The sequence below is a fragment of the Apodemus sylvaticus genome, chromosome 9 (genome assembly GCF_947179515.1).
Source record: "Apodemus sylvaticus chromosome 9, mApoSyl1.1, whole genome shotgun sequence".
In the NCBI taxonomy this organism is placed as follows: Eukaryota; Metazoa; Chordata; class Mammalia; order Rodentia; family Muridae; genus Apodemus; species Apodemus sylvaticus.
The window spans coordinates 58,468,974-58,496,008 of record NC_067480.1 but is presented as its reverse complement, the minus strand read 5'-3'; the positions used below and the strand labels follow the sequence as shown (position 1 = coordinate 58,496,008).

The 27,035-nt window shown below is 41.9% G+C and overlaps 1 protein-coding gene across 2 annotated transcripts in view; it reads right to left on the bottom strand.

Moving 5' to 3' along the window:
* The window catches only part of Ankrd44 (ankyrin repeat domain 44), a 299,425-nt gene that overhangs the window by 136,314 nt on the left and 136,076 nt on the right, over positions 1-27,035 (bottom strand). For both annotated transcript variants that reach the window (XM_052193557.1, XM_052193558.1), the window contains exons 3-4: positions 18,494-18,572; positions 8,878-8,948 (exon numbers count right to left, since the gene is read on the bottom strand). In XM_052193557.1, coding sequence (XP_052049517.1) covers positions 8,878-8,948; positions 18,494-18,572 — 150 coding nt within the window. The remainder of the gene's footprint in view (positions 1-8,877; positions 8,949-18,493; positions 18,573-27,035) is intronic.

The following is a 27,035-nucleotide window of genomic DNA, read 5'->3' as shown; positions in this document are numbered from 1 at the left end:
AAACACAGTGTCTGCATGCTAAACCATTGTTCTACTAGCATCAATATTCTCAGCATAAAATGACTGATTATTAACATAACGTAGGGGAAGTGAATAAGACGTAGCCTAGATACATCTAAATAAATACTTAAGAATCATTCACAATTCATTCATTAATTCAAGGCAATATGCTAAGCAAAGATCGTATAGAGTTATATGCAAGTGATATTTACATATAAATAAATGCTTTTTGTTTGGGAGGCTGGAAGATCTTGAGTTCAAGGCCTGTGCTGTAATCAGTATCTTTAAAGTATTTTAACAATATACATATTTTGTCTTGTTTTTGACCCCACACAGTTCATCTTTCAAAGTGTCCATGCCTGTTTTCATGAATACTGCAGCTGAGCTGAGAGACTGAGGTGAGAAACTACTATGGAGGTATCTTAATCCAGCAACAAGGCTGCTCTGATCATATCCAAAGACCTTCTAGGTCTGTGTGATCCAGCTGGAATGCCAACAGGCCCTTAGTTGGCCCTCTGGCTGGAATCCTTTAGTATACACCTTTAATCCCAAACAGTGATGTCTAATAGAAGAGCAGACAAAGTGACAAATCAGAGAAGGATTTGACAGAATGAGTCAGAGATAGGATGCACCCAATTCTCAGGAAAAAAAATCTATGTAAGAGCAGCACAGGGAGAGAAAGTCAGTTGGGAGTCAGTGCAGTGAGTGCAGTGAAGGTGTGTTCATCCATGAGTTCATGCAGTTCAGTGCAGATCAGCAGAGGTAGATGAAGCCAGAGAATGAGAAGGAGCCAGAAGATTAGAACAAACTTAGAGAGTTGGTTTGATCCCAAGAAGATCAATGCAGTGAGAAGCTGAGAGAAGCCAGATTGAATCAGTCAGCTTGGAGAAGAGTCTGAGGCAGAACAGCTGAGTTGAAATAGCCAGCCAGAGCTCAGAAGGAACTAGCAAGAGTGAGTTTATTCAGAAGAAAGTCTCCAAGACAATTATATCACATGAATAAAAGTTACTTTTACAAACTTCAAAGGTGAACGTGCTATCTGTCCTTTTGCATAAAAAGTTTGAAGACCCCTGGAATAGCCATTGGTTGAATTATCAGAAACTGAAAATTATCAAGTCTGATTAAAGTTTTATTTGCTGCAAAAATGTTGCTTATAATTAAGGTACCTCCTAAGGAGGAGGCTGTGCTGAAAGTCAGTGGCCTCGGTGTTAAAGCAAGGGTCAGTTGTGAATTTGATGCATTGTTTTGAATAGTGAGTAAAAAGTCCTAGTGTGCACCAGGGATGAAGACATAAGGACATGATCCATGTGTGCTGGGGAGAGGTGGGTGCCAGAGCCTGAGAGCACACGCATTAGCTACACGGAAGCATTAGCTACACGGACGCATTAGCTACACAGACACATTAGCTACACAAACACAGGGAATACAAGCAGGAACCCAACCCCAAATCTTAGAAACCACCAAGAGAATCTAGACTTGTATAGGATGGGGCACATGGTCTTTAATCTTTATCAACTCTGACTCCAAGGTGACCATGACATTGGGCTGCAGTTCAAGAGTTCAAGTTTATTTTCAGTCAGGGTAATGTACATGGCAGGAAGCCTCTTTCCTGTGAACTTTTCCCATGTGACTGCAAATGTCACCACACTGGACTTTCATGTCCAGCTCTTACAGATAAGGGATACCCTGAAGAGCCGTGACCTTTATTTTTCTCTCTACTTTTGTTACATGTTTTTCCTCCACCATTCTCCATTTTCATATTTCTATCTGTTTGCTTCATTTTCCTAATGTAAGAGGGCTCCATTAAGAAATAATTAGCATATAAAGGAGTTCTTAATTTCTAAAAATTAACGTTTTAAAATATGAAAATATCCACAACACAGTTGCTGCACCTAACACTCTAGGAACATTACAGAAGAAGGGCAGAGGGATTGTAAGAGGCAGGTCAGGAAATTTACTGTGAGGCTGTGACTTCTAGGAATGTCAGGAACTACACTCAAAGTTTCACCAACTTGACTGCCCAAATGTGAGTTGAGCAACAACAAATATGCTAAAGTAGACAGAGAAAATCCCATGACCTACATGAGGAACCACGGGCAAGGAATGCTGGGAGTAAGAGAAGCAGTCTTTCCCAGGGAAAAGCACATCGACTGGTTACCTAATACCAAATGGTCAGCCCTGAAAACACACACACAAGTAACATACAGACTGAGTAAGTAGTAATTATATTTATATGTTTATTTATGTTTTTTATTTTTAGATGTTTTTATTATTTATTTTATATTTCATATAAATATATATGGTTCATATATATATATATATATATATATATATATATGCAACAACAACTAATAAAACAAGAGGCTACAAATTTGGAAGAGCGCCAAGGAGGAGTATATGGGAATACCCAGAGAAGAAAGGGAAGAGGTAAATGATGCAAACATATTGTAACCTCAAAAATTAAAATAGTATTTTTTAAAAATCATAAAAATGTAGAGCACTTGCCCATCCTGCACAAGACCCTAGAACTAATGACCAGTACAAAAAAACAACAAAGGCTGTGGCATTAAATTCACAAACATATAAAACAGAGCAGCCTAGTGGTTCCCCAAGGGGCCCTTTCCATGCACAGGCACCCTCAGTTCATCTGCTGATGGCTGAAGTTGAGGCTGATGACCCATCAGCAGGCTGACTCAGGGTATAGCGATTTCTACCAGACTTGGATAAGTCTGCCAAGTCAGTATCCTGGCATAAATGTATCCAAATGTTAATTCTCCTTAGTTATTTATAATTTTAAGCTGTAGCTTATCCTGCCAAATTGGCTTAATATATTTAATAGAAATCTAATATTCAGACCATACCAAATCCTTGCTTTAAAAATGATTTTAAAGCTGTGTTCCGATTTCAGGCATGCCAACCTTGGAAGTGCTTTAACTTTGGTTTTGTGAAGAAATAATTTTATGACTACTTAGGAGACTAAGTTTTTAAATCAAAGATGGTTTTCTTTTCCTATATTTGCACACTGGGTAAAATTTAATGTCTAGGAGTTTCCTAGCTTAAATATACAAGGTGAAGAAGAAATTAACACAGGAGGAGGGAGGCTGGTACTTTCTGGACTAAGAAAAGATACTTAGTAGCTTCTCAACTATCTGTGGTAAAGGTCTAGTTTTTTTAACAATTACATTTTCAGCTAAGTGTGCCAGTGTAACACACCATAATCCCAACTCTCAGACACAGAAGAACCATCACAAATCCAAAACCAGCATGAAACCCAGTCTCAAAAAATTTAATTATCATTTCCAGTGCTTCACAACCCAGAACTTGCAAAATATAACAGAAAGCAATTAGAATGAAAATAATGAAGGATAACAGTATTGACATATTGTTATAGGTAAGAGGTAGGGAATTTTTATTTTGTGAGTCTTTTGTTTTTCCTTTTCTTTTCACTTGCTTGTCTGGTTTTACTGAGGTGCGGCTTCCTGTGCAGCACAGGCTGTCCTTGAAATCAAGATCCACTGGTCACAGATTCTTGAATGCTACAATTGCGAGGACAAGTCACTATGCCTGGATATGGAGTTATTCAATTTCTTCCAAAGTTTCTGGAAGTTCACAGGCAGATCACAGCGCCGTGGCCCCAGGGCACAGGCCCAACACGCTGTGTTCTTTCAAAGCCCTCTTTTCTCTTTTAATGAACAAACACTAGGGAGGATCCTACTATTTCTCCTAAATGAAAGTTCCAGCCATGTTAGTGCTCAGTCTTACAGCTGTAGGCCTTTTTGGATGATGCCCCGTGGCAGCCTGCCCTACAGAAGAGGCAGATTTGGGGAGGGGGGAGGGGGGAGGGGGAGGGGAGGGGGAGGGGGGATGGGGACAGACAACCGTGGATGCCACAAGTCACCTGGTTTCCACTTTTTATGAGTTTCTGTCTTTATGCAGCCAGTCCGATGAGTAGGTGCACACACTGCAGCACATGGGAAAGCTGAAGAGACGCTGCACACATCTCAAAACTACCACCTCCACTTCTCACTCTCTAATGTGCACTGCACTTACCTTGGCCACAAATCCCTGTGGGGAAGTAAGGCTTAGAACTAGACACAGTTTTTGCAGATGTAAGCAATGTCAATTCAGTGAATTATAATTTGCTTTAGACCAGGCTCTGGGTCTTAAAACAACTCTGTATTCTGCTCAGAGCTTAGCTGGTGCCTTGCACATACTTTACGTTCAGTAACTTTGAATGGCATAAATACAGGGACACGAATACCAGCAAGGTTGGTAAATACTAACTGGCATATGTTAACAGGACAGTTACTGTGCTGTACTGTTCCTGAGGTCACACATGAATCCTGAATGCTTAGACTGTATTACTGTAATCCTTTGGGGGCTTTTATCTCATATTGATTATAGCATTCTCATGTTCTGTAAGCACATAATACATTGGTGCTCAACCAATTTGCTCAATTAACAGGACTGCTCTTTTAGAAGTGTCTAATATCAAACTAAACTCACCCCACTAATGTATTATTAGGGCACACTTATTCTATAGCCTAGTAATATGAAGGGGCTCACTGAAGACTAAGGGATAGGAGAACACTATAGGGACTATTCACAAAACCTTGTTTTTGAATGTTAGGAAACACAAACACAAAAGTATTCATACTGAGCTGGAGATCTCCCTGTTGGCTAGCTTTCACAGTGCTGGGGGTATGGAGGCTGGGGGAGAAAAGGCATCAACAATCTTACCCAGCTGTGAACCCTAGGGACTATGACACCAACCTGTCAGGCAAAATGTGCTTATTTGCACTATAGTGGCGTGAAAGTTATAAAGGTAACTCAATATCTCCCTGATTGGATTTGAAATGTACTTCTGAACTCCATAGTTGGTACTATAAACCCCACTCACAAGTCCATGGTACTGGTATACCACAGGTACTGGAGAAAATTCCCTTCTGTTGTTTAACACACAGACAAAGACCACTCTCAGCACTAACCAGAGAGGCCTTTTTCCAATGGTCTGCAGTGAATGCAGAGACTCATGGCTAAAAGGGTGCTGCGAATCATGGCAGTCGAGTAATCACCCTTAAACTAAATATACTCTCACCTCCAAAGCTCAGAGGCATCAGGGAAGATGAATTGGAAAGAATATAAGAGCCAGAAGACAGGCTGCAAGCTGCAATCTTCTGGGCAATACATGATCGCTGCAATCACAAACCCTCAGCTGCAGCGGTGGGTCGCACAACTAGCCCTGCGCCAGAATGGGCTCAGACATGGCCCAGACATGAACAGTTCTCTGTTGCTAAAGTCTATTCAACTGATAGATTCAAGGGAAGAAGGTATCGTTGCCTTCAATCATGTGCCCACTGGTACTCCACCAAGCTCCGATGCAAAGTTCCAAACCAATGGTTACATAGATGCCTCTCATTAAAGGAAATGGAGACCAAACATAATGCATATGGGAAATGGACAAATAGGAGATACCTCATAAAAGTCAGAAGAAGATATTTTTGAAGGTGGGGGAAGATTATAAAGTTTTTAAATAACTAACTTAAGACAGTATATGAATTTCTTTAAAAGTATCACCAATAGGTTTCTTACTATGTCAGAATCTCAGAGATTAAAGTAGATTAATACTCAGAAAGTCCTTAGCACATGGTGAATGCTCAATAAATTCTCAGAATGGCAACGTTTTAAAAAAAAAACAAAACACAATGTGCTCAATCCAACTCCCCAAAATCAGGATGCAAACTTTAACTTTTCTAACCCAAACATAGTTTTTAGAAGAGGGAAGTGAAAAGTCCGGCAATTTCCCTTTGGTGCCCTTCAGCCCATCACGGCAGAAGGAACTCAGGTCTGATGCCAGCACATTCATACTCAGGCCCCAAACATCACAATCTTCGCAGCCCTGTGCTCCCTGAAAGCCACTGCGGTAACACAGTGCATCCACCCAGTAAGCCTCAGTGCGGGCTTTTCTGTGCTCAGCCCCAGGCTTGCATCCTTACAGAAAGCAAAGCAAAGCAGCCAGAGGAGCGCACTGGGCACAGGAGCCTCAAGTCTTCCTTATCTCTGTTGGCCACTGTTACAAAAAACTGTTTCTCTGATATACAAGTTAAAGTCTCTCCATTTCTCCACCACCTTGGAGAAAGTCAGCAAAGAAGGAAGATGGGACCAGCGGAGCACTGGGTGGCAGGCAATGCCGATCGGTTCTGAATTGTTTTGATCCTGGGACACTCAAATATGTCAGGTGACAAGGTTGAGGGTACCGTAGAGTTTAAAAGCTTTCCAATGAAGAAAATGTTTTTACTACACACTCATTATCAACCTCAGTTTGAAGAATGGATGGATGTACCAGCTCATCCTGTAACGCAGCATCCTCTTTAGCAAGACCTAATGAGCCAAATACCAAAACAACAGTACAAACGCCCTCTCCTTTTCGTTAGGCCTACTTCTCTTTCTCCCAGTTCTTAGAAAGGAGAGGCATGAAACAACAGCCAGAGGACCAAATTCAGAAGAAAAAAAAAATGAGCTTGAATTTAGGGCCTCCACAGCACCGTGCTGAGCCCAAGTTCAGATGTTCAGTGCATCTAACTCTAACGACAGACTCAGACACTCCAGTTTTCATTAGAAATTGGTCAACTGTGGAAGATACTATACACGCATCATCTTTTGTGAGTTTACACCTAGTTCCTCCCTGGCAAGAGCCATCCCCAGGCAGTTTTTTCTTTTTTACCCAGAAAACCTGCAGAGGTTGCTGGTTAGTTGAGGAAGCCACGAGTGCCCTTCACAGACATGGAAATATAAAAACCGTACAACCCATCATCGGGTCAGCTCGGCTCAAACATCAAGACATACAATGATACCAGAAGGTGGCTAAGGGCAAATGGATGACGATATAAGGATCTAAACATTTGTATTTTTGTAAGGGTGGCTGCTTAAGAAGGCCACAGGCTACGGCAACCATGTACTATATGTCCTTCCTCCCCTAAGGCTGGGGACCGCATCCTTTGTACCTGTGTATTATTTGCTTTGTAGTTCTATCAGCACGTACACTACCTCATATATAGAAAGTGCCTAAATTCTTTTAGCTAAAAAGATCTCATTCTTGGTAGGGAAGAAAAGACTATTTGTTTACGTATTTTAAAAGACATTAAATTTATTCAGGATTTAGCCTCTGAGGTGCTCCCATATGAAGAAGCTGGTCTCTTGAGGCTGGTCTTCCTATCTTGAGCAGTCATCATGATGTTTTCTCAGGTACAACAGAAATAAAACATAGAACCTCAGATGAATTCCCTCCCTCCTTCCATACAGACTGCGTGGAAAGAGAATACAGCCAACCCCCTTTTAAAAACAACTCCAAACACCAAGCACACGGAAGATAATAAGCACTGAGCTGCCACATACTAAGTAGATCCTGAAATCCCCAGATAGCTGCCACAGAGGAACATCTGGCACTGAGGCCAGGCACAGACACATGTCATGTGGGCAAACTTACTGGTGAACATCATCACCTCCTCCAATGTCAGAGAAGCTCTGCTGGCCAAAGTCACCCTCAATACTCAGTGCCTTTGAGGTGAGAATCTTGTGCCCTCTGTGGCCAGGCTGATATTTACTGGTCCCCCCCCCCCACCAGCCCTGTTCCCATAGTGGCCCTCCGTTTCCCTCCATTAACCTCCCACTAGACCAGCCGAGCCATTGGCCATGATCATCCGCATCCCTGAAGTCCAGACCTACGTAAATAATGATGACATACTTATTGTCTTTACACATCTCCAGAATTCAACAACAAACTAGCTTTTCAACTGTTTCTAGAACATTCTAAATTTGGGATCCATCATAGAATAATAATAGTAATAATAACAACAATAGCAGTAAAAGCCTCCTGTCCCCCCTTCCCCCCCCCCCATGGAGTTTACATTCCAGTGACATATTTCCCAGATTGTATCTTGAAAAGAACAGGCTAGTTCCCAGGACTTCAACCTTCTCACCCCCACCCCACCCCACTAAGCCTGCTCAGTGAAGGACACCGCTGTTTACCTGCCAGCTTCTTTTCCACCCATTCTCCAAAGATGCCAAAATGCTGTGAGGTTTGCACCTAACAATCTCTGAACTGACTGGTCTTCCACCCCACCCCTCATCCTTCTCCTATTGCTCTGGCTGGCAACTATCAGAGCTCCTGTATGCAGCCCCACTTCTACCCTGCCACCATGGTGGTTGCTCTGAAGATCTGCTGAGCCCACTGCCAATTACTCACAGGGCAGCCCAATGATCTGACTGACCCTGCACTATGCTCTCTGTCCCAAGAACCTCCACCTGCCTCAGGTTCACTCCTCTGCCTCTTCTCTTCTTGCACCAGCCCCTCCTCCTCCTGACTTGCTGGGCCCCTGCTTATCCTTTAAGGACTAGCTTGACTGACCTCTGCTCTGAGGAGATGTGCCATGCTCTCCCAAGGTTGCTCATTTCCCCCTCTCTTCCCATTCTGGCATTGCATGGATCCGCTTGCTGTGTTCCCTCTGTTCCAGGCTGAAGACCCACCGAAGTCAAGGTTAACTGTGTCCGCCTCAGATAACCAAGAACCCTCCTACTGTTCCATGTCTGACATTCACAAGACACACAAAGACCTGCCCATTTTGGGTAACCCTCTTGCTCTAGACTTAAAAGGCATGTTTCTACCAATGACTGGCTTTGCCCTACTCTCTCTGTGCCAAGAACCTCCATCTGACTTTGGTTCACTCCCCCACCTCTTCCCTTCTTGAACATGAATACTCTGCTTTGTCCTTCTCTCCTCATGGCTTGCTGGGTCCCTGATTATCCTTGAAGGACTCAATGCAAAGAGCTTTTTCTACAGACCATGGAAGGTATTAGATTAAACGGGAGATCACTCACTTCACTTCTGGAGGCAACGGCCCGGTGCAGTGGGGTCAGCCACATGTTGTCCTTAGCATTGACACGAGCTCCTGCAACCAAACAGCACAAGTTAGGGCCACAACATAGTCAAGGGCTGCGTGCTGCTCCTACTTGCATGGTATAGCCAGCAGATCTTTTCTTTGTATCAGTTGTAATTCAACAAGATTTTATATGAGATAAAGGGGTCAACAGACATCTGTCTTGCCCTGAAGTCCTATTAGTTCTCTAGTACTAGCCAGATATTTTGATTCAAAAATCCATATTGCATGAAGTTTTCAGACAGGAGCCTATGCAGATTGTTCATAACTTCTTCATGCTATGGAGCAGAAAGACAGAGTCAAGCCCATGACAAGACTGGCTCATACTGTGAGACATGATCCATGCTTCACTGAAACCAGGTCATAGCACAGGATATGAATGAAAGCTACATATGAATGGACTCCTGGAAAACAGAATATACCATGTTCCCTTGACATTTCTAAAACTTCCCTTGGGAGCAAGACTTCCAAAGATACATTGGAACAATAGAAACATCCTACAAAGTCTTTGGTTCAAGGTTTTGATAAATCCTTCTGTCAGCAGGTGGTGGTTCGAATGTCCTTGGCCCAGGGAATAGGGTATTTTGAGGTGTGACCTTGTTGAAGTAGGTGTGGCCTTCTTGGAATGGTTGTAGCCTTGTTGAAGGAAGTGTGTGTCACTGTGGGGCTGTGCTCTAAGACCTTCATCCTAACTGCCTGGAGGTCAATTTTCTCCTAGAGGCCTTCAGATAAAGATGTAGAATTCTCAGCGACTCCTGCACCATGCCTGCCTGGGTGCTCCCACACTCCAACCTTGATTAATACTCTGAACCTGTAAGCCAGCCCCGATTAAATGTTGTCCTTACAAGAGTTGCCTTGGTCATGGTGTCTGTTCACAACAGTAAAACCCTAACTAAGATACAGCTCGAGACTATTTCATAAAAGAGCTGTGAACAGGAAGAAGGAGATGGTACCTATAGATGCAGTGAGAAGCGTCCATTTAGGTCTTAGGAGAGTGAAGACCCTCATGAGGGTGGAGTAGGGGAATGAATAAAAGAAATTAAAGGGGTAAGGAAAAGAAAGGAAAGAGGGGCAACCTGAGGATAAAAGCTGAGGAAGTGAGTCAGGTGGAAACAGAGTTTAAACACAGAACCTTCTAGAAAGGCAAAAACCTTCTAGAAGGGTATCAGGAGATTTCTGCAGGTAAAAGACTATTTAAGCCACAGACTTAAAGAAATAATGAAGCACAGAACTGATAGTATTTTTATCTGTAAACAAGTACCATCAACAGCATTCATCACAGAAACCAGCATACTCCTCAAACAAAGGGGAACCCACACAACCCCTCCCCCTCCCATCTCACTTCTTCTGTTTGAGATGTTATCAACACAGCGTTGTTTTGTTTGAGAGCTTAAGCTTATTGTAGCAAGCTGTCAAGGTTGAGAGCACTGATAAGCTTAATGTTAAACAAAGTTAAGACAACTTGAAAATCAACTTTTCATTAAATTTTATCCAGTCTGAATTTTTTTTTTTAAGTCCCTTACCTGTGTGAAGACCACAATAGAATGAGAGTCTCTGAGCTAAATGCTCTGAAGTGAAATGGGTTGGACAGATGGTGGGGTTTATGGACAAAGCCTGGGACTTGTATTTAGACTTCAGCAGCCACTATTCTAAGGACTCATAGCTTCTAATCTGTAGAATAAGGCTAACCACATACCAACCAATACTTCCCTGCTCAATGCTTTCCTGGGTGCTTGAGAGAGTCAGAGAGGTGGGAGGTCATTTCACATATCACAAAGTACTAGAATTTGTATTTATTAGCAGTTCTTATTTCAAAGTCACCCCGATATCTCATCCACCCCAAAATCTATGGCTAAGATGGTCAATGGCTGCGAAAATGATAGCTCAACACAAAGAACTATCAACTATGAAATAACGAATAAGGATATTGTTTTAAATTTTCACTTAAATTTTAAAAATGTATTTTATGTATGCAAGTGTTTGCTTGCATGTATACATGTACATGTGCATGCAACCCCTGGAATCAGAGACACCGATAGTTGTGAACCACTGTGTGGGTGCTGGGAACCACACAACTAGGTCTTCTGCAAGAGCCAACAAGGGCTCTAAACTGCTGGTCCATCTCTCCAGGCTCCAGATGCACACTTTTTAATTTTTTTTTTTTTACATTAATCTGTGTGTATGCTTTCCACTAGGTTCTTGGAATCCAGAGATAAAACTAAGATTGTCAGGCTTGGCTTGTGGTGAACATCTTAACCTACTGAGCCTTCTTGCTGGCCCCATGAGTACATTCTTTTTCTTCCTTTAAAGAACTGTGTGTGTGTGTGTGTCTGTGTGTGTGTGTGTGTGAGAGAGAGAGTGCAAAGAGGATATAATAGAGTGTCAGATCACCTGGAGGTAGAATTGCAGGGGACTCTGAGTCACTTCATGTGGGTGCTGGGAACTGAACTCAGGTCCTCTGGGGGAGCAGCAAAAACCTGCTGGGCTTCCCCTCCAACCTCATTAAGCATTTTTTTTAAAGTAAAAACTCAAGTGTTATTGAGTCCTAGGGCTAAGGAAACCCAGATATGATTAAAATAAAGCAAAAACTGATGAATTTTAAAATAAAAACCCATTGGTAAAAAAGAAATCTGAGATGATTTTTTTCCCTAAGTGTTGGCACCAAGAGACTCCTAGAATCTAGTGGTTGCTATACAGCTTCTGGTTGAGACAGAAATGTCAGTCATCCCTTTAGCTCCTGATAGAGCATCCTGGGAGCTAGTAAGCCCCTTTAAAATCACCCACCTTTTCTTACATCTTCATTATGTATAATGTTAGCACAAAGTGCTTCAACCACATTTCTCTAGTTAACTAAGTGCATGGTTATTATTTCTAAAGCCGTTTCTTTGGCATTGAGGTAGCAAATATCAAGCAGGCCTCACACCATCCTAAGAGCTGGATATAGGCCTAGTGTTTATACTTTGACAAAGTACACACACATTATGTCCTTTGCCTTACAGAAGCTCTGCAATTTTATGAGGACCCATTTGTCAATTCTTGATCTTAGAGCATAAGCTATTGGTGTTCTGTTCAGGAAATTTTCCCCTGTAAGTAGGGAAGAGCCTTGAGCACAGAAGCCACATTGTTTTTTTTGGTTGGTTGTTTGGTTTTTTGGTTTTTTTGTTTTTTGAGACAGGGTTTCTCTGTGTAGCCCTAGCTGTCCTGGAACTCACTCTGTAGACCAGGCTGGCCTCGAACTCAGAAATCTGCCTGCCTCTGCCTCCCAAGTGCTGGGATTAAAGGCGTGCACCACCACTGCCTGGCCAGAAGCCATATTTTTTAAAGCCAGGCTGAGGGCAGAGACAGAGAACTCTGGAGCTCACTAGCTAGAAACTGTAGCCAATCAGTAAACAGTAAATTCCTATCTCAAAAATAAGGTGAAGGAGATGACAACCAACACCGACCCGTGAGACCCGTGATCTCCACATGTACACACCTATATATACACACAAACACATACATACCAGGGGGGATGGGGGGGAGAAAGAGAGAGAGAGAGTATGAGAAAATAAGCTCTCCTGAAATTGTTTAATTTTGTTTTCTTTTTTGAGATGCAGATTTATTCTTTAGTACAAACTGATCTGGAACTCCCTGTATAGTCCAGGCTGGCCTTGAACTCACCAATCTTCAGATCTCAGCCTTCAAGTCCTACAGTTACAGGTATGTGCCACCATGTCTGGCTAAAATATAAGGAGTGTCAACGCCCATGCGTGTGTGTGTGTGTGTGTGTGTGTGTGTGTGTGTGTGTGTTTCACATAAGTTGTTTTTCTCTCATACTCAAGTTCCTTGTTACCTTTAACAAGATGTATTTTATATGCATCTAGGTTGCCACAGTGAGTCAATTCCTTCTCATTGCTACATATATTCCAATACAAATATGTCATTTTATACAGTTCTTATTTTGATAGATAATTTGGTTATTCCCAATAGCTTTGCAAAACCTGCAAATAACCGGCATTCATAAAGTGACTTCTAGTGTAAGTATGTAAGCATTTGTCTAGGACAGGTAATTAAAGATGGACTTTATGTGTCACAGGTAATACATGCCTTTTGCTTTGATGGTGCCTAAGCTCCCACAGCATGATGATTCACACTCACAGTGTCTAAGACTGCTTAGTTTTCCCATGTCTTCACCAATACTTTACATTACCCGTTATCTTAAGTATAGTGAATCTGAATCTACACTGGCAAGGACAGAGTGCACAGGTTATATCCCAAAAGGTGGGGGGAGAAACTTCTGAAGGTGATAGATAGTATCATTTTTATTATAGCAATGATTTCATGAGAGTATATGCATATGCTTAAAGTCACCAAAATTGTGTGTGTGTGTGTGTGTGTGTGTGTGTGTGTGTGTAGTTTAAAAGTATTGCAAATCTAGTTGGAGGAAAATGCTGTGTCAATTTTTTTCTTTAACACCAAGTTCAAATATTTTCAATTATGCTTGTAATAAATTTTCTGAGGATTTCTTAGTTCATATTCTTTGCCCAGCTCCCTCATATAATTTTTGAATGTACATTTACCTGGTGGCATTGTTATTGCTATCACTATTACCTACTGATTATAATTAGCTTTATGCAGATACAAATACAGCTGTCTATATTAAAATGGTCCCAAGGAGGAACATGGCCATTGCCTGCAGGGTCTGAGACAGTGCGGGCTCACCAGCATGGATGCTGTCAGGTGCTTAAGAACTGTTAAACTCTCCTTAGAGTGGAAGAAACAGACCCCTTAGTCACTGCAGTGGTCCTCCATCCAGTCTTGCAGGCTCAGCAGGAGGCCCACTTTGCCTCTGTGCTGCCTGGAAGGCTCCTCCCTGAGCTATGACAAAAGCAGTGTTATCTGCATGTTCCCCCTACCTCTCCCTGTCCCATCCCCCACCCCCACCCACCCCACCTCACCCCCTCTGCCTCTCCCTCCTCCCCCTTCTCTCCCTGGTTCCCTCTGCCTCCCCATCCCCTTCCTCTCCACACCTTGGAGACTCTTATTTACCTCTCAGGGCTGGGTGTCAGATGGTTTGGGTCCTTCATTGAATATTCATAACTGATTTTTCCCTGCGTTATTTACCTGCCTGTCAGCACCACTGAAGGACACAGTCTGCCTGGCTGACGATTTAGAGGCAAATGCTCTTTTACCCAAGGACATTACAATTCTCAATCACAAAAATAAGCATTAACTATAACTGGCTCTCTAGAACAAAAGCTCAGCTAAAAATGATCAAGCACAGTTCTAACTCCCAGTGAGGCAGGGTCTTCCTTTCTCCCTGTTACCTCCCTGTTTCAGTCAGGGACTAAAGGGAGCAGTCCTTCAGTCTGGGAAGTAAAGGGAACTCTGGCATCTTTTCCAGAGGCTATATTTCTGTTATTAGCCTTGTTATCCAGAAGTGTAAGGGGGGGGGGGGGAGAGAAGTGAGGTGATTAGCATGGACTAAATGATGAGAGACCCTTACTGACCAAAAACAATCAATTCAGAAGGTGAGTCTGTCCAAAGATTGGCTAATCAGCTAACTGAGGTAAGAAACACTCAAGAAAGAGTAAATGAACTATGACTATAATATAGAACAATTACATTGCTATTGGATTTTTCTTCTGTCAAACAGACCAGATCTTCCTACAGCTCAGGAGTCACCTTGGAAACGTGTGTGATAATGTCATGTGTGGAAATTGCTTCTTGAAGTTGCTGCTAGAGCTAGCTTGCACACTCACCAGACCGAAGCACATTAATTCTCCGGATTTGTGCTCATGATCAGTTCTGTTTTGTTTAATCAAACTCCTTTATCAATTTTTTAAAAAAACTCAAATCCATGCACAAAGAATGAATATCTGTTAGGCACAAAGGTATAAAGGACCCTGTGCCACCAGTTCTGTGGACAACTGGCACTATAACTAGTAACCATAACTAAGGAAAAAAAAAATCACAGGAAATCATTTTGCAAAACTATCACTTGTTTAGTAGCATAGATTTTGGTACATGTAGTATCTGTGCAGGCTTGTAGATGTTGTGTGTTTGTGACAGTACACACGTGTGTGGGCTACAGGTCAACCTCTGGGATCATTCCTCAACATCTATCCACCTTGTTCCTTGAGAAAAAGTCTTACTTAGACCCAGAGCTCACCAATTAGGTTATCTTGGCTGGCCAGCAGACCTGGGATCCTGCTGTCTCCACCTGCTCAATGCTGGGATCACAAGCACACACCACCATGCCCAATTATTTATATAGCTGCTGAATTACTTATATAGCTGCGTACACAGCAAGCACTTTACTGACTGAGCTACTTCCCCAGACCGTGCTAAGTTTATTTCATACTGAGCAGTTAGACCTGGCAAACTCTCACAGTAGAGCATGCATACACATTTCTTCCTCCAAACCAAGACTCCACCACCCTAGTTCATCCTGAAGCTTTCTATAAGATTTTCTGCTGTGGCCATTTTCCCATGGGCCCTCTGCTTTCCTTACCTCAACCTTAGTGTTCCACCACTGACTAGTTCTCACTGCCCACTCCTCCGATTGGTGCCTTGATCCTGACCTGGCCAGTTCCCAAACAGAAGCTGAGTCAGATGAGGAAATCAAGCCAGAGTGGCAAGCAGTGATAAGAAAGAATCTGCAAGGCCTGTTTATCCTGAAGACATTGCCCTGCCCCGCCCCCAACATGTCCACACAGAGATATTCAGGGCTCTATCTGCCTGGTTAATAGGAGACAAAGTCAGTAGTAACTTAGTGAGCTTGGGTTTTTGCATTCTCTGAGAGTTTGCTCAGCAGCAGAGAGCACAGCTGTAACAAGCTATTTTGGCAAGGTTAAATTATTTCTTCAACATGGGAATCATTAGCGCCTCATTCATTATGAAATGAGAAAACAGTGTGGTTGGATTCCCCAAAGGGTCAGCTGCCAGATGAAATCTCAGGACTGAAAATCACTATAGTCGTATGATACTTCTTTAGGGATATTAAAATATAAATTAGATAAAAGTCCTTTTGGGGAAAATGGGAACTACACACACTGCAAAAGTTGGCCTCTGTTGAATAAATTGCTACAGAACTTTCTCAATTTGATGGGTGAAAGGGGGAAAAGGAGAAAAAAATGTCTTGCAAACTGAACCAACACTAAATCAAAGAGATTAACCAATCAGTAACTTTTTTTAAAAAAAATTTTTCCCAATCAGTAATTCTAAGACCAAATGGGTCTACAGATTAAGATGCATACAACAGCTTCTCCTGATACTCCTGAATCAGCCACAGGGACAGAAGACTAGGATTCTGTGTCACATGAAGGTGACATGAGACCAAGCTTATCAAGTCACACTGGTCCCATGTGGGTGACCCTCATGATGTAGAATTAAGAGCTTCCCTTTCAAAGCTAAGGCAGGTGGAGCATGAACCTGAGGCTAATTTAACTTATTCTCAGCCACTCCCTTTGCCCATTTTCCTGCCTTTGCCCCTGCCCTGTGATATAATTTTTAAGGGGGGGAGGGAGAGAGAGAGAGAGAGAGAGAGAGAGAGAGAGAGAGAGAGAGCGAGAGCGAGAGCAAATACCTGCAGAAAATGAAAGAGGCTGTTGGATGCCTGGAAACTGAAATTCCAGGCAGTTCTGAGCTGCCTGATGTGGATGCTGAAAACTGAACCCAGGTCCTCTGAACTACTGAGCCATGTCTGCTGCCTCTGGGACATCTTCTAATACAAGCTGAACATCCCTTATCCAAACTGCCTGAGCCCAGAAGTGTTGCACAGTTTTAATTTGGAGGGGGGATTTTTGGTCTATCTGACCCAAGCCTATACATGAACTTCGTTCCTGCCTCATACGTGCCTTAGACATATTGTAGTGTATCTGCACTTTGACAGGGGCTCGTCACAGTACGTCAGGTGTAGAACTCACACTGTGGCAGCAGATGACATTTCAGCACTTGCAACATTTAGGACTTGAGACTTTTCGGAGAAAGGGACGCTCACCTTGAATGATGATATCTTGGTGATCATATTAATCTTGGAATCATTAGGTGTCGTCACCATACAATTCTTTATTTTACACATTTGATACTGTCTATGATTTTCCGTAGACCATTTTCGGCCTCAAAGGTAACCATCCAGGTATGCGCTGGCTCTTACCTGAGGTCTGTGTCAACCCCCACCACGCATGCTTGTTTGAACCACAGCCCAGAACACCCTTAGGTTGTCAAAAGAAAGATCTGTTCTGAGAACACAGAGTCTAGCTGTGCTGGGAGCACAGGCTCACTTGCTTCCACATACTTCTTTCGTAGAGAAATTCACCCAGGGAACAGACAGGGACACCATAAACCCAAAGGCAACTTGAGCCTTCCCTGGGATACAGCACAGTTCTTCTTCACCTTGGTGTATTCACAGCTGGTAAATGCATGGCCCCACTCACCTTTACATCACATTTCCCCTCACTACTGCAGACAAAGGCAAACCCTTAGTACAGGCCTTTTGCCTAGTTTGTGGACAATGGCATTTCCTCCAGATTTTAATCTCTCCAAACAGAAACCAGGAGATGGGAAAGCAAATTGGCCCACATACAGTCTACATGGAGGATACGAGCAGTATTCAAGTTTATTCCAGGGATCTGTCTAGTGAGCATTCAAATGGGAAAAAAAATGAAAAAACATAATGGTTTTAGAAATCTGTTTGGTAAGAGGTTCTGAATGTACAAGATTCTAGAACTGAAAGCTTTCACACCTTTAAATCTGACAAAATGTTAAAAGTACAGAGGAATGAAAAAGAGAATCTCATAGAAGGAATGGAGATTAGATATGACATGATTCACATATTTGGCTCCGATTTTTAAAACTATAAAATATGGGAAAAGGGTGCCTTTCCATGGGGAGTTTCAACACCCCACCTGCCTACTCAGTGAAGCCTCTAACTAGAAGCTGACGTGGCCCCTTATGTTTGTTTTCTGCTTTTAAACCTTTATTGTAATATTGTAATAAGTGCATGTTAGAAAACTAGTATTATTTTGTAATATTTAAATATATATGTGCCCTTAGTATATATACTTTGTGCTATACAGAGGGTATAAATTCATAAAGGATATATACTATATATGTGTCTGTGTAGACTTTAAACCAGTTTTCTTTACTTACAATTAAAAAAAAAAAAAAAGCCCAAGATATCCAGTGTACTGAGTTTGTCTGTAACGCCAAGTCTGACAAGATAGACAGGAACCAAAACTTTTAAAGCAAGATAAAATAATAAAGGCAGTGGTGGCACACTCCTTTAATCCCAGCCCTTGGGAGGCAGAGGCAGGCGGATTTGAGGCCAGCCTGGTCTAGACAGTGAGTTCCAGGGCAGCCAGGAACCCTGTCTCAAAAAAAAAAAAAAAAAAAAAAAAAAAAAGAATCATGGCCAAACAATAATTTCTTTTATTGTGTTTCATGTGCAGATAAATTACTGATCAAATAAACTTGGATGAGCAAAGCAAAGAAATTCTGCTCTGTTCGCTGTAATTGCCAGTCTAGCAGATTCGTCACCAAGCGTCCATGAACTTTTGAATACAGGAGTTATTTACCTGACAAGATCAGGAGTTCGATGATCTCTGCATCTCCCAGGAACGCGGCCACATGAAGCGGGGTTCGTTTCTCAGAATCCTAAAATAAACAATATCAAAGCATACAGCAGTCAGTGGAGGCTGGAGGTTAAGGTGGCCGCCAGTCACTCTGAGGTCCATGCTAGTAGCTAAGGTTGAAGGCCAACCTATGCAGGTGAGTTTAATAAAAACTTCAGTATGAGTAATGAGAAACCTCTCTGCAAGTGGCTGGTCAGATAATACAAATGGTTCCCCCAAAACAATATAGACTAATACTGGTGACCTTAGATTTCTCTCAAAGGGTTAAAGAATGCCCCTGTTGCTCAAGATACTGCACACTTATGTAAGCTGGATCTCACCTGAAAGTCTCCTTCCTGCAGTCTATCTTCTATAGTACCAAAAGGTACTGTGTGCACAATCAAGGGAGATTAGCATAACAGTCCACCCAGCTGTGACACTGATGACCCACCGAAGACAAAATCAATATAGCAAGATATCCCTAGAGGTGCCACAGTGGGGCTCACCTAGTGGTGATAACCAACAGTTGTCTAAATGGATGTAAGGCCATCAACAAGAGAGAGACCATGCCTGTTATTAGACACTTAGCCAGCCTTCCCCAGGGCTAATGAGTTCATGGATTTTAAACAGAATCTACTTCTGCCTTGCGCTAGCCAAGGACCATTTTGCAGCTACATTCTAGATCTTATCTTTATAGACACAGATAAAGGTAGCTATCTCGGTCTCATCAGAGAAGCCTCGCTCTACAGTAAATTGAGACTGAATACAATGCAAAGTTGTTCAATGGAGGAGCCCAGGCTCAATGGACGCAGCTGCAACACAGCTACTGCATCTATATACTACTCAGGAACAACACAGAAGAGGGGGTAGAAAGATCACCCAGCTTTGAAAACGAAGCTATGATGTTTAAAAATGCATGCCCTAAAGTGATAGACAGATATATTAATTTCTGCGATGAACTTTAAAAAATCCTCCAAAGTTAAAATTTCCTGGATGTAAACAGTAGCTCTTATTCCTCCTTGTCTTTACACTGGCAACAATTGAGCCACTTGGGGAAACTGCCTGAACTGCATGGCTGCTTCCGCAGCCCCTCCATTGCCTGAACTACATCAGCTGTAAGCACGGTCACTTCCACAGCCTCCCCTTTGCCTGAGATTCCTGGGACTCGCTGTTGATGCTATTACTCCTGTCACCATTTCATTAGACAATCGCCCTAAAGACCTTTTATTAGCCCAAGGATAATATTCTCATGAGTTATTTTCTCACACAGTCCAGACCCTCCCTTTCCCGCTGTCTCTTTTAGACTATTGCTTTGTGCGTGTCCTGTCAGAAACAGACAGCAGACGGGACAAGACAGGGCCTGATCTTCAAACCACTTAAGCCTTTGGGAGACCTAGTAAGTGGTTTTATGGACTGACAAATAAAACGAGCAGCTTGAATGATATGGGAACTTAAACCATGCAAGTATGAGCAGGCAACTCTACTGATAACTAGGAACAAAACACTTTACAACTAAAAAGCAACCATATAAGTGGCCATGGTGAACTGTGAATTACCCTAGCCTTTACAACAAAGGTTGTGTGAAAACCTACGTGCTAATATAAGAATCAAGTATGTGCTTTTAGCTGGTAAACTACAAAACCATCTAAGACACAAATATTTTCTTTTTTCATTGGTTTTTCTATTCTCCTACAAACATTTGTTATCTTAACTTGCTACTTTCTCAAAACTCCTCACTATGCCTGCTTAAATTTTTCTCAGGTATTAGGGCAAAAGTTATATAATTGTGTGTTCTTTTGTGAATGGAATTAGATCGAGGGCTTGGTTGAACAAATTCAGCCTTGCCCAAGTGATTTAAATACTGTTAATCCTAGCTCAAATTATGACTTCATCTGACCTGAAGCAAAGTTAATGCTCTATTTGAGGACTTGGACTAAAATAAAAAGAAAATAAATTCCAGCTTCTCTCCCTACTTTGCAGATTTCGTTGGTCTATCATTACATGGCCAGATTTGCTGACTCTGAGGTCCTTTATACGACACAACTTGTTAAAACATAAGTTTCAATAATAGTAAGAAAGTGTATGGTATGAGATCATATTGAAAAAATTCTTAATATGAATCCAAGTATCGCTGTTAATAGACATACAAAGGATTCTGGTAGCTTACATAAGAACTGCTTCAAATGCAAAAGAACTACTGTCCCCCTTCAGTGACATGATAGACATGTCACTGCAATGGAGACCTGCTTACCAAAGCAAAGAAGAGAATCATGGACTAGAAAGATCCTAGCCAAAAATAGTACATCTTCATTGCTGACCAAGGTTGCTAACACCTGCTCTTCAGCAAGGAACAAACAATGTAAAAGGACCATGAGCCAAGGATGAAAGACAGAGACATAGATAGTATCACAGTGACTAGACAATGGGCATCACTCTGTCATAAGTCAAACCACTGGTGTCAGCTTATAAGAATAGGAGGCAAGGATTGATCTCGGGAAGGAGACACCAGCTGTGCTGCTGCTGGAAATGAGTTCTAGGCTAGCAGTGCTAGGCTAGCGCTACCCTAGAGTGTTTGGAAGAGGCATGCCTATTTGGTAATTATAGCACTCTTTCATTTTACCTTTTCCAAACTGCTTGGCTATAAAACCTCCCTACCGGCAGAGACGCACAACTGTGTTCTCGAATTTTATTATCGTCATTTAAAAGAAAAAGAAGCTGAGCCCTGCACAGGTTATAGATTCTCCCAACACAGCAAACTGATGTGGGAGAATTATCTGTCATGATCCCAATGTGAAGTATTTTTCTTAATAAAAATGAGAGGATATCATTTTAGAATTTCCCTTGGCAGTCTAAACTCCTTTTGTTCTGAGTTTGTTTTCTGTTGCTATGATAAACACCACTACCAATAGCAACTTGGAGGAGAAAGGAGTTTATTTGGCTTATACATCCATCATTGAGGAAGTCAGATCAGAAACTCAAGCAGAAACCATGAAGCAGTGCTACTTACTGTCTCATACTCAGCTAACTTTGGTTTTTGGGAAGTAAGGGATTGGTTTTTAGAGACAGTATTTCTCAGTGTAGCCCTGGCTTTCCTAGAATTCACTCTGTAGTCCAGGCTGGACTTTAACTCACAGAGATCCACTTTCCTCTACTTCCCCAGTGCTGGGATTAAAGGCGTGTGCCACCACTCAGCTTCATTAAACTTTATTTTTTTCAGATTCCAAAGTTCTGTGTTTTTTAAAAATAAAGACCACACATTGTTTAGAGACAATCTACAGAAGAGATCATTTAACTAAAATTCAAATTTCTCAGTTTTTTTTTAATAAAATGAGGAGGTGGGGAACAGCTATTTATAAAACTTGCCACAAGGCAAATGAGTCAAAAAACCTTTTTTTTGTCTTTTTTAAAACTTTTTTTGTTAAACCTGAAAGTGTCCACATGTGGAATATAGATACAACATTGAACAAAGCATGTGGCCTCCCATATACACTGATTATCTATGTACAAGTTCCTGTACATCACTGAACAGCAAGGCAATTAAAAAAGTAATTAGTACATGTTGTGTGTAATAGAATGAAATTTACAAAGGCCTTGCCACAAGTGGGTCTGACTCCAGTTTGGAGGAGGGAGAAGGCCAGAGCAGCCAGTGCTCACTTCCAACTCTGAGCTGGGCACCTTTGGTTGCTGGTTGGATCTGCTGGGGTCAGTGAGGTCAGTGGGACAGGGATGGGTTCATGGCTCAGATGGTACCATTAGGGGGACCACAAATGGACCCCAAGTCCATGCCATTCTTCGTGTAGTACTTCTCCAGCTTGGCCAGGATGTACTGGCCATAGGTGTACTTCCTAAGCATCGCGATGTGTGGGTAGATCTTGTGCATGACAATCTTCCGCTGACCCAGCTCGGCCACATTGATCATCTTCTGGACCACATAGTTGGCAGACTGATCCTTCATCACAGTGTATATAAGGCACTGTGGGGACCGTAATTCATGGTACATTCTTCATCAATGAGCACAATACACTCTGTAGGTGAGGCGTGAGTGACACACTTCTCCACAACATTGCTTGCAAACTTGTGCTGACTCCATACAAATGCATTGCCTCAGATCTCAGCTACAATTTTGCTTTTATCCTCAGGGCGACCATGCTCCAGTAGATGTTGGATTACATAATTTCCATACTGATCCTGCACAAACTGCTCCGTGTGCTTCTTGAGGACAGGGAGGGTCTAGATCTACACATGCTAAAGGATGGTACAACCATGGTGGGCTTGGTCTTCACACAACAATCAAGACACTCTCTCATAGGCATGGCCAAGGTCAATCTGATTGAGGCAAGTCTTCAGTTGTTCTCTTCTTAGATGAAGTAAGTTGTGTTGAGTTGACAAGAAAAACTAACCAGGATAGTTTTCCTCTAGAGTTCTCCCAAAACCACACAGGGGGGAATGTAATGAGTACAGTAAACCTCCTTACAATGAAGCTTACAAGAAACTGAAGAGAAAAAGAAAATAGAAAGTGACTTGGGAAGGGAAGCTGGAAGCAGAAGGTGCTTATACAGCAGGGCATGTTGATGCACCAGGTCCTACAAAATCAGGCCTGGAGAGGGGAGATGGAATGCAGCACTAGAACTGAGACCTTCACAGAAGAACTGGCCTTGCAAGTGAAAGTCTGGACTAAAGAAAACTCAAGTATTCATATAAGCAGGTAGCAGGGGGTACCTTGTCCTAGGCTCCTGATTAGGGGGTGAAACTCTCTACTATGCATCTGTATCCTCAGGATTTCCTCTCTGTGGCTTAGAATTTTGAATTTATAATACTGAGTGTGGTGGTTTGAATAGGTTTGACCCATGGGGAATGTCACTCTTAGGAGATATGGCCTTGTTGAAGGAAATGTGTCTGTGGGGGTGGGCTTTGAGGTCTCCTCCTATGCTCAGGCTCCACCCAGTTCAGATGATAGTCTCTGGCTGCCTTTACATCAAGATGTAGGACTCTCAGCTCCTCCAGCAGCATGTGTGTCTGCATGCTGCCATGCTTCCCGCCATGATGATAATGGACTGCACCTCTAAAACTGTAAGCCAGCCCCAACTGAATGTTTGCCTTTATAAGAGTTGCCTTGATCAAGGTGCCTGTTTACAACAATAAAATGCTAAAAAAAAATACTTTGTAATACAGAAACTTTCAAACTGAAAATAGGTTTAAAAATTAATTCTAGATCAATGGTGTCCCTTTGTTGCTATAAAGAAAACCAAAACCTTGCTGGAATGATATGCTCTCTGTCCAGGCAACCTGCAACACCAGAGATGAAATATCCACTGAAGAGGAACTTCTTTCTAAGCCTAAGACAGAAAACCTTCATGGAAAAAATTCACCACAAGCAAAAGATGGCAGACAAAGCCAGCAAGCACTTAAGGTAACAAGGAAACTAAACAAAAATTAGGTATGATATCTAAACTTATGATACAAAAGACAAAGGCTAAGGTAAAGAAAAGCCATCGTGTCTAAAAGAGCCAAGTGTGGAAGCCAGGTGTGGGAACACACAGCTGCTGTACCAATCTGAGGGAGGTGACAGACTCATCAAGATCAGCCTTGGCAACACAGCAAAGCTGTATGATTTTTTTAAGAAAAAATAATAAATATATATGAATGAAGCTGTACCATTATGATGCAAACTGTCTAAAATTTTTGTCTAAGAATATTGAAACTACAGGAGAAAGAACAAAAAAATTTTGGAAGAAATGGGGGAAAGTACAGCGACTCTGATTGTGTTCTCTAACAGTCAGCATCTTTCCTGCACATAAACATCTGTTTAGAAGCTATCAGACACAACATGCTGTAAACAATATTAGACATACAAAATTAAACAGATCCAGTTCTCTTCCAGTGAAGAATTGTGGGGTCTAGTTACCACCTTCCTAAAGCAGGACAGTATTACAGGTAACAACAGCAGGATAACTGTGACAGCCATGATGCCAAATGCTGGGGTAAAATCAGCACATATCATAGGGAGTTCTCCAAATCTGGACAGGAAGTCTCAAAAACATGAAAATGTATCACTTGAAAACTGAAAAAAATAAACACATCTCACCCAAGGCCCCTGTAGTCCTTCTCTAATGGCCCCAGTTTATTTGAGAACCTCAATCAACTACAAAGCGAGTACATACTTCATAGGATCCTGGAGGGAAGTTTCTGGAAAACCAGGACCAGGTCAGGTACAAAGTAGCATCTGGACACGGTGGCTGAGCGAAGCCCTCTCACTACTTATATATCTCGTGTTATCCTTCATCAACCTGGTCTCACCATGACAAAGTGACTGTTCATCCCTCAACTCTTCACAACACCCTTGAATACAAGGGAAAGAATGACTTAACAGCATCTGGAATTGGCTCCTGAGCAGGGTTTTTATCACAGAAAGATCCTTTTCCTTTACCCATTAGCACCAATGCCAGACAGCCCTTTGCACATAGAGAGACACATGGGACGAGAGAAGACCCACTTCCTCCAGAAGGAAAGCCGATGAATGCTCCATTCTCGGAACGGCCAGAGCCACACAGTGCCAGCTGCGGTCTGAGCTAAGTGTGCAATATGGCGGAGATGGCCAGCAGAGGACGTTCCCAAGGAGTTGTCTGTTTACCACGGAAGAAGCAGCAGAAAGAAAAGGGGGAAGTTGAAGTGTGAGCACTCCAGGAGCTTGATATGACAAGGCCCTCTGGAAGCTGAAAACGCTAGAGACAAGCAGCAGGAGGAGTACCCCACACCTCTGCCTTGAAGAAGTGCTTATCATGTACTCTGAGAATCCTTGACTGAAAGTGCATTATTTCTTTCCATTCTAAATATCTGTCATACAACAAACAAGCCTCTCCCCTGGGTATGACTAAATTTGCATGCCAATGCACACACTGGAGCAATTATTAGAGGTTGAGTTGTCTCTTCAGTTCTAACTTCCGCTAAACATCAAAGATGCTAGAGAATAACTGACAGCTTGGGTCCAACCTGCTCAACTTGCTGCTGACTAGAGAATACCTGAGACAAGCAGATGTCTGAAGAAACTCTGAACACGTCGTGGGTACCTGGGAGAGATTTCAGTCCTGTGATGAGAAGGGACTTGGATTTAAATTTTTAAAAAAGTTACAAAATGGTAAGAAATCTGAGCCTTGAGGCTAGGAACTGGGAAGGCTATAAAACAAAACAAAACCAAAAAGCGAGACAAATAAAACAGAAAAAGAACGAAAAGGAAACAAATATCAACTTTCTTTTTAAAATGTCTGTGTTTATTTTTCAGTTGAACTCCTCATAAATACTGAGAGGTATTTATGTAACAGGCCAACATATGACCACCAGCGAACTCCAACATGGTAAACCTATGTCTGCTTCAGAAGCCCACTCTGAAAAGTATCTTTGTGCCACAGCTCTGCTCAGCAAAGCAAACCTTACCAAAGACGAGAGAGAGAGACAGACAGACAGACAGACAGACAGACTGATTTCTGTTCTCCCCCTAATCGGCGCTGCAGTGCTCAAACACACCCCTCTGTGCATGCTCACAAGCCATTCTCTAGGGTAGATCCCAAGAACAGGAAGCTGTCCTTGTGTCTAGACACAGAGAAATATGCACATTCCTTTTATTAGGTATTGCCCAATACATTCCAAAAGTAGTTTGCCAGTCCCACAAATCAAACAGATCTTACAGACATAAGATTCTACTCAATGGCTGAGAAAAACACATTCTTCTCAACATCCCATGGAATAGTCTCCAAAACAGATTATATTCCAAGAGTCAGAGCAAATCTTAACAAATAGAAAATAAATCAAATAATTGCTGTAGCTTATCAGATCATAGTAGGATAAAAATATGAATCAAGACATAGATATTAGGGATGGCTGCAGGACAGCCAGTACGTTGAAGAGGGAGAAAATTAAAACTGTCTAGAATCAAATGAAAATGAGGGTACAACTGAACAGAACTATGAGGATACAGCTATGACAACTTTAAAAGGAAAGTATATAGTTGTAAGTCCTTTACAGAGAAGTAAATGATTTAACAATTCACTTTGAGGCCCTAGAGAAAAAAAAAAGAGGCTGATCCAAACCCCGAATCAAGGCAGAAATTAATGAGCTAGAGTAAAAAGATATTACAAAGAATCAGTTATATACTCACTTCTTTGAAATGACACAGTCAACAAATTTGAAATGATAAAGAGTCAACAAACGCTTCGCAAAATAACCAAAGGAAGTGACAAGAACCAAGGTATTAAACTTTGAGAGGAAAGGGGGACGGTAACCTTACAATTGTGGTATGGTATATAATGAAATAAGTAGACTAAAAATATTGCCTTTTTAAAGAAAGAACATTACAACAGATGCCATGAAAATCCAAAGGATCATAAGGGAGTAGTGCAGAAGCCTGTATTCAAAAATCTGGAAAATCTAGACGAAGTGGATACATTCCTAGACACGCAGAACCAACCAAAATTGAATTAAGAGAATATAAGTAACTCAAACAGATTGATAA